At 44.6% G+C, this 16,701-nt stretch overlaps 1 protein-coding gene across 8 annotated transcripts in view; it reads left to right on the top strand.

Moving 5' to 3' along the window:
- Brca1 (BRCA1 DNA repair associated) overlaps positions 1–16,701 on the top strand; it is a 72,359-nt gene that overhangs the window by 54,281 nt on the left and 1,377 nt on the right. For 6 of the 8 annotated variants that reach the window (XM_050156472.1, XM_050156469.1, XM_050156470.1 and 3 more), the window contains 7 exons: positions 1,732–1,819; positions 5,231–5,308; positions 5,694–5,734; positions 10,006–10,086; positions 12,768–12,822; positions 15,285–15,358; positions 15,613–15,679. In XM_050156472.1, the coding sequence (XP_050012429.1) occupies positions 1,732–1,819; positions 5,231–5,308; positions 5,694–5,734; positions 10,006–10,086; positions 12,768–12,822; positions 15,285–15,358; positions 15,613–15,679 (484 nt within the window). The remainder of the gene's footprint in view (positions 1–1,731; positions 1,820–5,230; positions 5,309–5,693; positions 5,735–10,005; positions 10,087–12,767; positions 12,823–15,284; positions 15,359–15,612; positions 15,680–16,701) is intronic. The other 2 variants (XM_050156475.1, XM_050156471.1) reach the window with 1 other exon arrangement.

The following is a 16,701-nucleotide window of genomic DNA, read 5'->3' as shown; positions in this document are numbered from 1 at the left end:
CGTTGCTCTTCTCACCGAGCACTGTTTTAAGGCCGGGATTTCAGCAATTAACCAGTTCAGAATTGCTAATGACACTGGCAGAGGGCAGCAGCAAGCGTGGGAGGGTGGCTTAGCTTCTCCAGCCTGCTGCTGCCAGTGCTGGGGGCAGTGTGTCCTGAGGCAGTGTGAGAGGTGGCCAGCTTCCACTGCAGTACTCCGCACATAAATATTTGCATGGGTGTCGCGGGCTAGAAGATGATACTACCCAGTAAATAAACCTATTTACCAAACAGTAGCTACCAGTTCTGTCAACTGTGTCCAGAGTGGATTTGGTTAATTTCTTTTATTACCTGTTGATTTTTATTTGCTTGATAGATAATAACTAAGAGACTCTAGATTTCTTTTGGGAAGAATGAGTCTCTTCCACTATTTTTTCTTAAGAGAGAATTGATTTTTTTTTTTATTTACTACAGATATCTTCTCTTGAGTGCTTTGTAACTATCAGAGTTGAGTCCTTGGTTTTGAGCTATCTGTATCTACAGCAAAATTTTCTATGTAAGGCTACTTACCACTCAGCTTATAAGATGTAGGCAGATAAATTTCAGCTATAGGATGGTGGTCTGTCATTCTGCAAAGAAACTCCAAGGATCTAGATATATGCTCTTTGGTTGTAATTCTCTGACTTTTAGTACTACATTAGGCTGCCTTAGAATGTTTGTCTCTGACTTTTCATGGTTTGGAGGGTCTCATTTCTTTGCTTGTGAGGGTTAGGGGGATATTATTTACTTGTTTGAGACAAGATCTCACAATGTAGCCCTGGCTGGACTAGAACTCAGTCTTAAGACCAGTTTGACCTTGAACTCAGATCTTCCTGCCTCTGCCTCCCAAGTGCTGGAATTAAATAGTCAGTTTTGAGACTTCAACATTATTATATTTTTAAAGCCAGGGCAAGGTGATCAAGGTGACTCAACAGGGAAAGGTGTTTGCCTGTAATCCTGACAACAAAGTTCAGTCCCCAAAACACAAGAAAGTGGGAGGAGAGAACCAACTCCACAGAATTGTCCTCTGACCCCACATGCACACACACAAACGCACAGTTGTTATTTTTAAAAATGTTTTGAGAGTGTGCCTTTTCTGAGATGAAGACTCAGTTAGGAATGACGAATGCTCGAAGCTGTGTACCCAAGATAATTTAGCATAATTTCTTTTAAGATTTTATTTATTTTATGTGTATTGGTGTTTTGTTTGCATGTGTGTCAGTGTGAGGGTACCAGAGTCCTTAGAATTGGAGTTACAGACAGTTGTGGGCTGTCACATGGAGGCTGGGAACTGAATTTGGGTCCTATGAAAGAGCAGCTAGCAGGCAGTGGTGGTGCACACCATTAATCCCAGCACTTGGGAGGCAGAGGCAGGCATGAACTCTTGAGTTTGAGGCCAGTCTGATCTACAAAGTGAGTTCCAGAACAACCAGAACTGTTTCACAGAGAAACCCTGTCTCAAAAAACCAAAAAAAAAAATTTTAAAGATTCAGTTTTGCCAGCACTCAGGAAGCAGAAACAGGCAGATCTCTGTGAGTTCAAGGCCAGCCTGGTCTACAGAGCTAGTTCCAGAACAGGTAGGGTGGTTACACAGAGAAGCTCTGTCTCAAAAAAAATCAAAAAAAAAAAAGGAAAGAAAGAGCAGCTAGTACTTTTAACCATTGAGCCATCTCTCCAGCCCCTAACTTAACTCAGTGTTTGATTTTTGTTTCAGATGATTGTGCAAAAGTTTGCTAAAAAATACCGCCTCACTTTAACTGATGCAATTACTGAGGAGACTACGCATGTTATTATAAAAACAGGTATACTATAAACCTTTACAGACTATATTGCATTTATTTCATAAACCCCATTAAGAGCCATATCAATCAAGTTGAGCATCCCTAATCCAAAAATTCAAAATCTACAGCCATTTGATTATGGACATTACACAACAAGTGCAAATTCTCCTTTTCATGTGGCAGTACACAGTCGGGCGACATATGAAGCATGTTGTGTAAAATTGCCTTTAGGGTTTGCAGGTGAAGCTTGGTGGAAGGCTGCTACTTAGTTGGCATGTACAAGGCCCCAGGTCAGTGATTCTCAACCCATGGGTTGCGACCCCTTTGGGGGTTGAAAGACCTTTTCACAGGGGTCACCTAAGACCATCAGAAAAACACAAATATTTACATTATGATTCATAACAGTAGCAAAATCACAGTTATGAAGTAACAATGAAAGTAATTTCATACTTGTGGATTGCCACATGAGGAACTGTATTAAAGGGTCACAGCATTAGGAAGTGAGAACCACTGCTCTGGGTACTGTCCTAGCACCAAAAACAAAAAGTTACCCTCAGGTTTTGTATATAAAACATGAACCCAGCCGGGCGGTGGTGGCGGGGCGGTGGTGGCGCACACCTTTAATCCCAGCACTTGGGAGGCAGAGGCAGGTGGATCTCTGTGAGTTCGAGACCAGCCTGGTCTACAAGAGCTAGTTCCAGGACAGGCTCCAAAGCTACAGAGAAACCCTGTCTTGGGGAAAAAAAAAAGAACGACTTGGCTGTGGTGACTCAAACCTTTGATCCCCGCATTCAGGAGTCTGAGGCAGGAAGGCCAGAAGTTCAAGGCGGGCTATAAAGCAAGACCTTATCTTAAAAACAAACGAAGCAGCAACAAAAAAGTGGATTTTGTGTTATGCATGAAAGATGTCCCATATCTATATATATGCAAATTCTCCAAAAAAAAATTAGTTTGGGCCTAACATTTCAGATCAGAGTGTTGAGCCTGTCTTCATTTCAGCATGCCATGGATGAAGTCTCCCGATAGTTATTATTTTACAGAGACAGTAGTCTTGTATGACCCTCTGTTGGTTTTGGGGAGTGGCAAAATGAATTGCTGAGCCACACTTCCTGTGTACTCATTGGAGTTCAGGGGGTATAGAGCAGACCAGATCATGGAAGAGCAAGTAATGCGAAGAGAACCGGGTGGAAGTAAACCTCCACTCAGACTTTGGAGAGTAGTGAGCTGCATGTGACTCGTGGCTGAGTGTGTGTCCTATAGCCTTAACAGGGGAGGGAGGAAAAGAGTGGACCCACTCACGTGTCGGACGCTTTCTCCTTTTTTTAGTCTTAGTTGTGTTTGTGTAAGATACCTTTGGGAGTTTGTAGTTGACTGTAAAATCTGAATAAACATTTCAGAGCTGCTGAAAAGCTTATATGAAATTGGCCTGCTCTATTAATGCAAGCCTGGTACGTGTAGGAAGAGAAGTGTGGCTCTGGCCTTTGATGGATCTTCTGAAGTACCTGTCTAGGTGATAGTCTTTGTGCTAAACACAGTTTTTTCACTGTGGCAACTAATAGGCTTAGAGAGGCTGTGGGGTGTGGAGCACACCTTTAATCCTAGCACTCAGGAGGCTGAGGCTGGCAGATCTATGTTAGTTTGAGACATAACATACACAGTGAGTTCCAGGGCAGCCAAGGCAGTTACACAGAGAAACCCTGTTGCAAAACACCCCCCATCTGCTGCCACCAAAATAAAAGGGGGGGGCACTTTTTTCTTGCAGAGGACCCAGGTTTGATCCCTAGCATCCACATTGTAACTCACAACCACCATAACTCTAGTTTCAGAGTATCCACCACCCCTTGTGATCTCGGGCACTAGACATGCATGTGATACATAAAACACACATGTAAGCAAAACCGTTAGACATAAAATAAATCTAAAAAATTTTTTTAGTAAAAGTGATGTTTGGCAGAGAATAAAGGAATGAGAAGATCAAGGGGCTGAGATATCCATCTGAGCATCTGAAGAATTAGTGTTAGGCTCGGAAAGAGTGTGGGAGGTACAGATTAGAACTACACTCTAAAACCTTGCTCACAGAATTGGTTTTCTGGTGCACGCTTGCCCATCCTGGGATATTTCTGTCCTTAGAGCTTATCTTAGTTAGGTTTCTGTTGCTGTGAAGAGATGCCCAGTACTTAATTGGGGTGCCTCACTTACAGTTTCAGAGGTTCCGGCCATTATCATCATGGCAGGGAGCATGGTGACACACAGGCAGACATGGTGCTGACAAAGTAGCTGAGAGGCCTACATCTTGCAGGCGACAGGAAATGGTCTGAGACACTGGGCGGGTATCCTGAGCCTAGGAAAACTCAAAGCTCACCGCCACAGTGACACAATTCCTCCAACAAGACCACACCTCCTAATAGTGCCACTCCCTTTGGGATTGTGGGGGTCAATTACATTCAGACTACCACAGAGCTCTAGGCTTCACCACAGGGTTGAAAGCTCTTTGACTCTTTCTGTAAGACTAAAATCTAGGTTTCTCGTGCATGGGAATTGTACCAGAGGGCAGTGCTCATTGGAGGCAGGTGCCAGAACCAGATATGGAAGCTAAGTTCTATGTAAGAGAGGAACACCATTAGATTTTAATATGTTTTAAGAAATGGGTTAGGATGAAAGGTGATAAAGGTGAAAGAGAGCTTTTAAATACAAATTAAGTCTAAAGTAGCTCTTTAAACTCAAAGACAATGAAGCATGTGTTGCTTGTGAGCTAAAATCAGCCTTTAGAAGCTTCAAAAATTATGAGGAATTCTGTGAGGCAGAATGGCCGCTTCCACTACCTGCAGGTGGCCTGCTGTGTTTGGGATTTAGTTGAATACATTTCTCCTGTTTAAATGGGTTTTTCTCAGTTTGCTCGGTTCTTCAAAGTAGCCTTTGAAACACTAGGCAATAAACAGACTCTCCATCTCCTGCTTATGGAAATACCTACACGGGAAAGAGATTGGCTGTGGCGAGACTGTTTCCCTGTCCCTCTCAGGAATACAAGGGGTCAGGGTCCCCAGGGAGAAACTGCAGGGCTGAACTTGTCATTGGCATTTCTGATTTAGGATCTTTTTCAGTTTTTATTTTTTTCAAATTTAGGACTTCAGCACTTTTCTTACATATTCCTGTCTGGTAAAGTAGATCTACACCCGCATTGATCACTAGTACTAGTTAACATGGGGTGGAGCTCTTTAGCTAGCATTGGCCTCTCAGCTGAGGCGGACAATTCCTCTGGTCTTAGCGTGGCATCTGCCTCTTACCAGGCTTCCAAAAACCCACTCCTGCTGGTTCTCATTAGTGCTGCTTCTGGCTTCTGATTTTATATCTCAAGGGGTGCTGGGCTCCAGCTTCTTGGGCAGCACCTCCCGCTTCTGTTTTTCTAACGCCTCGGGTGTCTTTCGTTCTCAGATGCTGAGCTTGTGTGTGAACGGACACTGAAGTACTTTCTAGGAATCGCAGGAGGAAAATGGATAGTTAGTTATTCATGTGAGTACAATGCAGTGTGTCTGCTCCTCCCTTTAACACCTGAGGTTTCTGCTGATGCTAAGTCTGAGTTACCGAAAGGTCTTTAGCACAAAACTAGCTCTGTCTTTAAATGCGTATGGCTTTGTTCAGATAGAACTAATAGGACCTGGTCTCCTCTTAGCCGTGCTAGCCTGTGATCGAGGACTTACTTAATAGTAGGAGGAACCCATATACAGCAGCACTTTATAATGTTTAAATAATATAATCTTCCGCTGTGTCCAGAAGGAAATCTGCCACAGGCCTTATTAAAGAGGGAGCTCTCCTGTGAATTGCTGAATTTCCCACCTCCACAAAGAGAACCTGTTGTTCTGCTCTTCATTACTTACCTCTCCTGTGTTCTCTGCAGGGGTCATCCGGTCGATTCAAGAAAGAAAACTGCTGAGTGCGGTAGGTGGTTGATGCGCACTGGTCAGAGACACTGGAATGGGCGTTGCTTTCCCTGCAGTGAGGGGCGTTGAGAGTGATGTAGAGCAGGCCAGGAAATGCCGTGTTCTTATTCCTTCTTGATTGCAAAAGAACGTGTTTTCTTGGAGAAAGAAAGGAGTTTACAAAATAAAGATTCATATGAACAAATAATGAGCCTCCTCCAGAGCCAGATGAGGTGGTGCGTATCTGTGATACCAACGCTTAGGAGTTTGAGGCCTGACTGGACATAGTTTCGGGCCAGCCTAGGGTACATAACAAGAGCCTGTCTTTTTGTTTTTTCGAGACAGGGTTTCTCTGTGTAACAGCTCTGACTGTCCTGTAACTCAGTTTGTAGACCAGACTGGCCTTAAACTTATAAAGATCCACCTGCCTCTGCCTCCTCAGTGTTGGGACTAAAGGCCTATGTCACCATGCCTGGCTGAGCCTGTCTTTATAAATAAATAATCAGAAACAGCCACTGCCACCACCCTTTGAGGGGGGGGGCTTGCATATCATGGAATGGTCTGGCACTCCTGATTGCCTGCCTCTGACCTCCCAAGTGCTGGGATTCTGGGATTATAAGTATGTTCCACCACGCCAAGCTCCTTCTAAGTGTACTCCTTTGTAGGAAACTGGCAGGTCACCATTGTTAAAGAAAATAACTTTGGGTAAGGGTGTTGCTGAGTTTGTGCTTGTCTAACACACGTTGACCCTGGGTTTGATTCCCAGCACCTCATGCATATGAATTACATTTGCTTGTGATCTCAGTCTTGGAGAGTGGGAGCAGCAGAATGAGCAACTCAGTCATCCTTAAATTACATGAGTTCAAAGCCAGCATAAGCTACAGGAGACCCTATCTCAGAAAAAGAAATTAATGTGCTCCAAGAAATGCTGCTTTTTTATGATACAAAGAACAATGAGAATTAAATACGTTAAGCATGTAGTAGGAAGAATAATTTTAGTACAGCCAAGAACTGATGATGATGATAGATCACACGAAACAAAATTAGTGCAATCTGTTTAAAACTATTACACACTACTCGGTATATTCATAATTAATTAAATGACACTCGATGTTAATTTAACTTAGTGACCATTTATTGGGAGCCCACCAAGTATTGGTTACTAGGAGTACCACAGTAAGCAAGAGTGACCAAATTCCCTACTCTGGAGTGATGCATCCCTAGTAAGAAGAGATGCACAATAGATGGAGGAATCTCATACACCAATAAATGCTTTGATGGACAACAGACTAACAGTCGTCTGAAGTCAAGGGTTACCTACCTCAGTTACAGAGGTCGGGCAAAGTCTTTGTGAAACAACTGAGCTGAGACCTAATAACAAGAAAGAACTCTTTGAAAAATGTAGAGAACAACTCTAATAGGTAGGAACAGAAAGCACTAAGATCTGGGTGTGGCTGGGCGTGGCTGCACACACCTTAAATCCCAGTATTCTGGAGGCAGAGGTAGGTGGATCTGTGTAAGTCTGAGACTAGACTTGTCTACAGAGCTCCTGCAGGCTCCCAAATAACCACACAGAGATTTAATATTAATTATAAATGCTCAATCGATAGCTTAGGCTTGTTACCAGCTCTTACAACTTAAATTTTTTAATTTATTTATTTATTTTAGGGAACATTCTTTTCTCATTTTACATGCTAATCCCAGTTCCCACTCTCCCCCTCCTCCCTCTCCCTCCTGCCCCCCCCATCACTCCCTCACCCGTATTTCTTATCAGCACTCTTCCATATGGTACCTTTCTCAGCATGGCCTGTTCATCTTCTCCACATCTCCTGGTGACTCCGCCCTCCTTCCCCACTTCCTCGCTTTGTCCTCAAGTCCCACCTAACCTCTACCTGCCCATCAGCTCTTTATTAACCAATGAGAGCAATACATATTCACAGTGTACAAAAGTAGTTCCGCAGCAAGTTCAGGACAGCCAGGGCTATACAGAGAAACCGTTTATTTTCAAAATAAAAGCAAAAACAAACACTAGATCTGTATGTAGGAGTGGGTTTGGTTTATTAAAGAATAGACCATTGTAGTTGAAGGTAGGAACTGGCGAGTTTTGTGTAAGGGAGCACAGACGACAGGACAGGTGAGAACTCAGAGACGAGGACCAGACTGGAGAAGGCTTGTGTAAAGCCACATAATACTTAAAATTTTACTTTTAGGATAATTGGAAGCATAGAGATGGTTTCTATTTTGGGGGTTTGACTTTTTATTTATTGTGGGGGAAGGTGTGTGCCTTGGCACATGTGGAGGTCAAAGGACAACTTGTAGGCACCAGAAGTTGGCTCCTTCCTTTTATTATGTGGAGTCTGGGGAGCAAATTCGGGCTTTCAAGTTTGGCAGCGAGAGCCTTGCCCACATCTCTCCGGCCCCTTGCCTGGGTTCTTGATATTCCAGCAATGCTTAGCAAGTCTTCCCTACCATCTGAATTTCACTTACAGTAGCTTCCAAGCATTCTTCCCAAACTACAAACTCTCCAGCCCATTAATTAGTCTTTATTTTATTATCAAAGTAGTTACTATAAAAAACACTGGAGTCTCTTCAAAATGTTAAGTGTGTGTTTTAAAGTGTGTGTGTGTGTGTGTGTGTGTAAAAGTGGGAAGCGTTTGTGTGGAGGTCGGGGGAAACTTTGTAGCATTTCCTACCTTTATATGGGTTCTGGTTTGGACTCAGGTTGTCAGACCTCGTGGCAGGCCTCTTTAGCCGTTTCACCTGCTGAGCCATCTCACTGGCCTCATTTTATTGTTTTGACTTCAGTACCTGTGAATCTTTCAACAGAGCTCTGAAAAGCCCTAGTGTTTTCAGCTGACAACACACAATTGACTTACGTGATCAAACCCTCCAGTTATCCTTACACAGTACAGTGTTAGCAGTTTAATCTAATGCTCGGTGAATCTTTCGAGAAGAGATAGATGTTAGAAATTAAAGTACATTTTTAAAAGAAAATCAAATCCCAATGAGATGAAAGCTGATCGGTAATTTCAGCAAAGATTGACCTTGGGGCTGTGGAGGTGGATCAGGTGAACGCACTAGCTGCCAACCTGATGCCCCGAAGGCAGACCTCAGGAACGTGGATGAAGAGAGCCAGCCTCAGCCTACAGGTGTGCCGCACACTAAATAATTAAATACCAAAGTACTTCAATGAATGTGACTTCTCTTTCTCTGGTCACGGTGCTTTGTGTGTTTGGGGGTTTTGTTTTCTTGGAGTTGGTTTGGGTTTCATTTTTTAGTGATTTATTTATATTTATTTTACATGCATTGGTGTTTTGCCTGCATATATGTCTTTGTGAGGATGTCAAATCCTCTGGAATTGGAGTTACAGTTGTGAGCTGCTATTGTGGGTGCTGGGAATTGAACCTGGGCTCCAGAAGAGAAGTCAGGGCACTTGGCTATTCTAAGGAACCAGGATTTTTTGTGTTGTTTTGTGAGTTTTGTTTTGTTTTGTTAGTGATGGTTTTTGAGAGAGGGTTTTACTGTGTTGTATATAGCCCTGGTTGTCCTAGAACTCACTCTGTAGACCATACTAGCCTCAAACTCCAAGATCTGCCTCCCACCACCTTCCAAGTATTGGTATTAAAGGCATGCGCTACCACACCAGGCTAGGAACCAGGGTTTTATTCCAGCATCTCATGGATTCTCATAGCTATCTATAACTCCAGTTCCAGGGAATCTGATCTCTTTGGGCACCAGGTGTGTATATGGAACACATATATACATGTAGGCAAAACACTCATACATAAAATAGAAGGATGAATTTTAAAAAAAAAATCTGAGACAGGGTCTCACCTGGGTATGGTTGGATAGGTCTTTGAATCTCAGCTCTTGGGAAGAGGCAGGATCAAGAAGCAACCTAATCTACAGATCGAGTTCTAGGTCAGCCAGGCTATACAGCTTTGTCTCAATAATAATAATAATAGAGACAAGGCTTCATAATATAGTCCTTGCTGGCCTGGTACATGGTACTCTGCCACATGGCCCAGTTTTTAATTTTGTGTGTGTGTGCACATGTGTGCCTGTGCTTGTGTGCACATGAATATAGCGCCTTTGTGTGTGTACACATGAATATAGTGCCTGTGGAAGCCTGTGTCAGATCCCCTTGGAACTGGAGTTAGAGGTGGTTGTGAGCAGCCAGACATGGGAACTAGGAACCAAACTCTGGTCCTCTGCAAGATGAATACACACTCTTAACAGCTGGGTCATCTCTCCACCCCACTGATCATAAAGTTTTGTGTTTGGTTTCAGCATGAATTTGAGGTCAAAGGAGATGTTGTTACTGGAAGAAACCACCAAGGTCCAAAGCGATCCAGAGAATGCAAGGAAAAGGTAAGTCCCTCTCATGTGTGACAGAAACCCCAGCCTAGGGCTTTGCAGCCAGCTGCTGTGGTGCACTGGGCATTGGCTCTGTGCTCAACAAGGCAAACAAGGATTGCTTCTGCCCTGTAAGTAAGAGAACATAAAGCTTAGAGTTGCAGTTGTAATTTGAGGTCCTGGCCAAGGTTTAGATCTCAGCTGATAGTGATAGAGTTTAGATTTCAAAGATGTGACTCTAGGCTCGGTCTTGGCACACTCCTTTAAATCCCAGCACTAGGGAGGCAGGTGGATCTCTGAGTTCGAGGTCTACCCCGTGAGTTCCAGGATATCCAGGCCCGGCCCACACAAAGAAACCTTTTCTCTATCTAACACCCCACCACCACAAAAAAAAAAAGAACTCAAAGATGTGAATCTAAACTTTTTGCTCCTCTTACTTCACCGTGCTCTTTTCTCTGAGTAGCACAATAAGTGCTGTGAGCAGTGTACATGGAGGCACACTCATAATCAATCTTACAACACTGATGTGTGTACTATTCTTCCCTATGTGTTACCTATGAGAATACACCACTTATTTTATATGTGAGAAAACTGAGGTTCAGAGAGGTTAAGCTCCCCAAGATCACTTAACTAGTGAGTGATAGAAGAAGCTAAACAGAGGCCCTCGAGCTTCAAATATAAATTCACAAGTTATAGATGGCTTGGCAGGAGAAAAGCAGATTATCCCAACAACTTTGCAAGTAGGAGCAGGACTCTGACTTTCTCTAGCATGCCATAGCAGATGGTGCAGCCAGAGCTGCATCCTCCTTGCAGAAAAAAGTCTCCGCAATATTTCACACCTGCCTGGCAGGCCGGAGCCAACTGCTTTCCCAGGTTACTGGATAAGTGCTTGTGTTCCCAGGCTGCTTTTCTTCCCTTTCAAGTGTGCACCAGCAGGTGTTTCAGAACACTCCCACGCGGAGCGCCTTCTGTTCCTCCACAGAAACTTGAGAGGAGACCAGCAAGGGTGGTTTTTCTACGGATAACTGCTTTGGAGGGGATCACAAACCAAGCCCTGAGTTCTGAACCCTTGGGGTCAGCCCATCCTCACTCTCTGAGCTATCACATAACTGTTCCAGGTGCCAAGAAAAGCTGCTCGCCCTGCTTCTCGCTTTTCCCCAAGGTGTTCTCTGTGAGCCAACCGTTTGTTCTTACCCAGCTGGTTCCGTGCAGAATTAACACCAGGTCCGGCCCTCCTTCCTCAGAGGAAAGCCGAGTGCCACGGGGTTCCTCTTACATTCAGGATGGCAGTGACGGAAACTGCTGGGGCAAAGTGATGACATTCAGAAGATACTGAAATGTCACTGCAGTATTTTCACAGAGAAATGTGTTTGTGGAGGTGAAGCTTTAGATTCCTTATCTCACAACTAGACATTCTCACCAGTGCCGGCCTGGATATGAGAATTTCTAATGTTTTATATATCTCAAGGCAGCATTTGCTCCAACTGACTGCCTGGAGGGAACTTTTAGCATTTATGAGCATCTAGGTCCTGTCAACACATTGGATAGGGAGAGCGGCAGAGGTGGGAACTGTCATTTCCAGCAGTAACTGATTTGCCTGCTGCCCTCTTCCTCTGCCTGTCATGTGGGGTGAAGTCATTTCCAGTGGAGCCATCTGTCGTTTTCAGCCCCTTGATTTTGTCTCAGCTGACCCAGTCAGTTTTCTTCTAGCGTCTTAGAAGAGTAGGAAGACAGTCAAAAGAATGAGTTACTCAAATGGTATATGAAAATATAGCCGTCCATAGACCTCGTGAGTGGCGCTCCTTTGTCATCCCAGCATTCAAAACTAAGGCGGGAGGATTGTGAATTTGGTGGACTACAGACTGAGATCCTGTATCAAAACAAAAATATTAATAACTGACACAAATTTAGGTTTCTTTAAAATGATAGCTCTCAGAACTCAAGTCAGTGTTCACCTGAGATTTTGTACTAACACCGTTTACTAGACACAGGCCTGTTCCAAGCTTGATTAAAAATGAAGTTCAAGCCACACAGTGGTGGCTTACACCTTTAATCTCAGTACCTGGGAGGCAGAGGCAGGTAGGTCTCTATGAGTTTGAGGCCAGCCTGGTCTACAGAGCTAGTTTCAAGACAGCCAGGGCTACACAGAGAAACCCTATCTCCAAAAAAAAAAGGAAAAGGAAAGTTTGGAAGTTCAGTTCCTCAGTCACACTAACCACATTTCAGGTGCCTGACAACCTCATGTCTTAGGGCTTACATCTTATGAGAGAGATAAATGACATTTCCGGTGTCACGGAACCTTCTTTGGGCAGCGCTAAGGAGCACTGTAATTATATTTTCCCTTCAAGGGTGTGTTTGGATGTGTTCTGTGTCATCAGAACACCAGGTGTTCCGGCCAGCGGGGTGAAAGGTTTGCACCAAATGAGAAATGTCCAAAATGTCCAAGTCGCCTGAAGATGCAATGGTAGTTGTCATAGCAGTAGGGAGGGAGGTAGGTGGGAGGGGCTCTTGACTAGCAGAGAAGAGGAATGTGCACATAAGATAGCTGGCTGTACTGGCTGGAGTGTGGTTAGCCCTGATGCACCCAGTCAGGGTAAACACCAGCCATCATCTAGTAGTTCTTCTGGCTCCTTGGACGCCTGCATACCTGGGTGTAGATTCTCTACATGACATCACTCATTCTCTTCTCTTCGCAGCTCTTCAAAGGCCTAAAAATCTGTTGTTGTGAGCCCTTCACCAACATGCCCAAAGGTAAGCACCCAGGAGGCTGTGCCGTTGCAGAACCAGCTTTTCTTACATAGCAGAGCATGCAGAGTAGCAGACAGGGTCAGCCTCTGTGGAGGTCTTTCCATGACAAAAAGCAAGGCGTGTGTTCTTTCCCATGAGATTAGTGAGGAGTTAAGGTTTAAGGTACCGTATTCTGTGCTTGTGTGGGATAGAACTTCTAGTATTGCTCACTTAGACTGAGAAGGGCAGCAGTGATGAGAACAACCTGGGCTTTGCCAGGTGTGGCAGCACAAGCCGTTGTTGCTGTAGTTTTAATTTTTGTTAGATTTTGTTTGTTTCCTGTTTGAGAAAGCATCTCTGTGCAGACCTGGCTGTCCTGAAACTTGCTATGTAGCCGGGGCTGGCCTCACACTCAGCCCACCTATCTCTGTGCTGTCACGCCCTGCTTAAGAATTGTGTTTTATTATGCGAACTGTTTTTGTCTCCGTGAATGTATATGCACCACTTTTGTGCCAGGAGCCCATAAGAGGTCAGAAGAAGAAATCAGATAACCTGGAACTGGGGTTACAGTTGGTTGTGAGTCACCTTGTGGGTACTTGGAACCTAACCCAGGACCTCTGCAAGACCAATCAGCGTTCTTAACTACTGAGCTGTCTCTCCGGTTCTCAGCACATACCTTTAATTCCAGCACTTAGGAGGTAGAGGTAGACAGCAGATCTACAAGGCCAGCCTAGTCTACAAGGAAGTTCCAGGATGGGCAGGGATACAAGAACCTCGAGTTTATTATAAATGTCAAAAAGAGTTCTCTTCTTCCTGAACCACCTTCATTTAATATAGAAGTTTTATGTTCTGGGTTCATGGTGGATATTTCTAGTTCAGTTTAATATTAAATATGATGTGCCAATGAAAACTGCCATGAAGCTGGACTTAGTGACGTGCCTGTAATCCTCGCTCTTAGGAGGTATAAGCAGGAGAGTCAGCAGTCTAGGGTTGTCCTTGAGTACATAGAGAAGTCACCACCAGCTTGGGCTACCTGAGACCCCAACCACAGAAGACTGGTGTGGGCTCCACTCTTGTTATCAAAGGCCCTTGTCCCTGTGTAGCTGTGGTTAGTTCTCTTCAAAAAGAAGGTTTCTTCCCCTTTTAATCTGAGTTGCACTTCAGATCCCGGGACTGGAGTCCTATGACTTAGGTAGGCCTTAGCACAGCTTTCTCGGCCTTCCAAAGGATGCTCCCCTTAACACAGCTCTGGTGCTGTGGTGACCCAGCCATAAAATTATTTCATTGCCACTTGATAGCTAATTTTGCTACTGTTATGAAGCATAATATAAATATCTGATATTCAGCTCCTGTGAAAGGGCTGCTTGATCCCTCCCCGCAGAAATCGCAGTCCACAGGTTGAAAACCTGGGCCTGAGTGTGGCCGTGAGCGGATGAGTGGAAGCACCAGTGTCGGGCAGCCATTTCTCTAGGGCTTTGTTTTCTTGAGACAGGGTTTGTAGCCCTGGCTATCCTCGAACTCACAGAGATCCACCTGCCTCTACATAGTGAAAGCCAGAGACTAGTGAATGTCATTGGGGCAGAGAGGCTAAGTTAGCCTCAGCTCAGGCTGGCAGGAGACCTCCACAGTTCCCAGGAGTGAGCAGTCTTCTTTCCTGAACAGTATGAGGATCCTTTTAAGAGTACATCCAGAGGGCTGGAGAGATGGCTCAGAGGTTAAGAGCACTGACTGCTCTTCCAAAGGTCCTGAGTTCAGTTCCCACCAACTGCATGGTGGCTCACAACCATCTCCAATGAGATCTGGCGCCCTCTTTCGGCCTGTAGACATACATATAGGCAGACTACTGAGAATACTGTATACATAATAAATAAATCTTTAAAAAAAAAAAAAAAAAGAGTACATCCAAAGAAGCCAAAGTTGATCAGTTCTGCTGATTCTTAGGCCCAAGCTCTTCTGATAATCATTCCCTAGACTTGTGGATTCTAGCTCAGCATGTGACCTGTTCTAATGCTATGCTGGGTATCGGCCAGGAGGACGTTTTGTGTCCCCCTCCCCCTGGATGAAATACAGTTCCATCTTTTCACATTTAGAGTAATGATCAAGAATGGTGCTCTCGGTGGCTGTGATTACCAGTCACCAACACTGAGTTAGAGTACAGGAGCAAGGAAGAAAGGCGAGTGTTTTTCACATAGTATCTAGCTAGTTAGCGAATTACTGGAAATCTGATTCTGGGTTTCTTTTTCGCGTGCTTCATTTGGGAGACCACAAAACCATATCTACCAAGTGGCTTCATGGAGACAAATGACCAGAGCAGGCAGCGGCATATCAGTGGCAAATTAACTTAGAGTCGTACTGATTTTAGGGTCTCTCTATCCTTTAAAACGAAAACTGACAGCCCCCTGAGAGGGTTTGCTCCAGGGAAGACTGGTGCGGTCACGAGGTGCACGTGTGGATCACTGTGGTGGTTTTACATCCGTTCTCTACAGGTGAGCTGGAGAGGATGCTGCAGCTGTGCGGGGCTTCTGTGGTGAAGGATCTCTCGTCACTCACCCGTGACACAGTGAGTATTGGGGCCTTCTTAACGGGAGGAATATACTCTCCAGCCATTAAGCAAGTCCTGTAAAGTAGCCCAGGGGCTTTCTCTACAGTGAGCTTGTGTCAGAGAACTCAGCTGTGAGGCATCAGTAAGGGCTGGGAACCATGAGCAGTTAAACTGTGGAGGGAAGCCTTTTCTTTCTAGCCTCTCACCGCGTGAAAGTGGCGGCAGACTTTTCCATAAACCCTGCTGTGATACACTTTTCTTCCTTCCTGGAGATGCAGGATGCTCATCCAATTGTGATCGTACAGCCAAGTGCCTGGACAGAAGAGAATGGCTGCCCTGGTAAAGTGTATTCATGTACTTACATCTGTGGGGTCCTATAGGGTGGGTTTGATTCACTAATTACCTGGTGTTTACTTGACTAATTATTTATTGAGGTGTGGTCTCACCATGTAGCCCTGGCTGTCATGGAACCAACTCTATCTTGAAACTCAATGAGCTCTACCTGCCTCTGCCTCCCAGATTCTCAGGTGCTGGGGTTAAAGGTATTGCCACTCGCTGGGCAGTGGTGGCGCACGCCTTTAATTCCAGCACTCAGGAGGCAGAGGCAGGCGGATCTCTGTGAGGTCTAGGCCAGCCTGGTCTACAAGAGCTAGTGCCAGGACAAGCTCCAAAGCTACAGAGAAACCCTGTCTTGGGGGGGGGGGTGTATTGCTACCACTCTTCGTGGCCTGTTTTTGTTTTGTTTTGTTTTTTTGGTTGGTTTACATGAATGAATGACTAAAATGTTAATTAGAAAAGCTTTATTACAGTCAGACTCTACAAGTGTCTTTACCCACGAAGCCATCTTTTTAACGTTTTTGTTGTTTTGTATTATAAAAGTAATAAATGAGGCCAGGTATGGTAGTACACACCTTTAACCTCAGCAGAAGGTGGAGGCAAAAGCAGTTCAGTCTCTGTGAGTTCAGTATAGCATGGTCTACAGGCCAAGTTCAAGGCCAGCCACAGCTGTGTGGTGATACCCTGTCTTTAAAAAAGGAGAGTGTGTATGTACGTGTGCATTTACACACAAGTGATCACGCTTCTGGTGGTTTGTTTCCTCACTTAAGTTCTTCTCCACACCGTTGCTCTTTGGTGGCTTCTCCTTTATCAGGTTGAAGCTCTATTATTTCAGATCCCAGAGGCTGGGATTTTACTGCGATTGCCCCTCTGGCTTCTGAGTAAGGATTCTATCCTGAAGTGTTTCTTCAGAGCACCACCTTGGCTCCCGCCTGTTGACCCTAAGGACTCCTGTAATCAGATCCTAGTGTGGACTGATTGAGTCTGGTCTGAAGAATGACTTGACACCTATCTTTGTGTGTTCT

This window comes from Alexandromys fortis, unplaced genomic scaffold (assembly GCF_014885135.2).
Source record: "Alexandromys fortis isolate MF-2015 unplaced genomic scaffold, M_Fortis_MF-2015_v1.1 scaffold_31, whole genome shotgun sequence".
Taxonomy (NCBI): domain Eukaryota; kingdom Metazoa; phylum Chordata; class Mammalia; order Rodentia; family Cricetidae; genus Alexandromys; species Alexandromys fortis.
The sequence above is the reverse complement of the archived record's forward strand: the minus strand, read 5'-3'. Positions and strand labels throughout refer to the sequence as shown.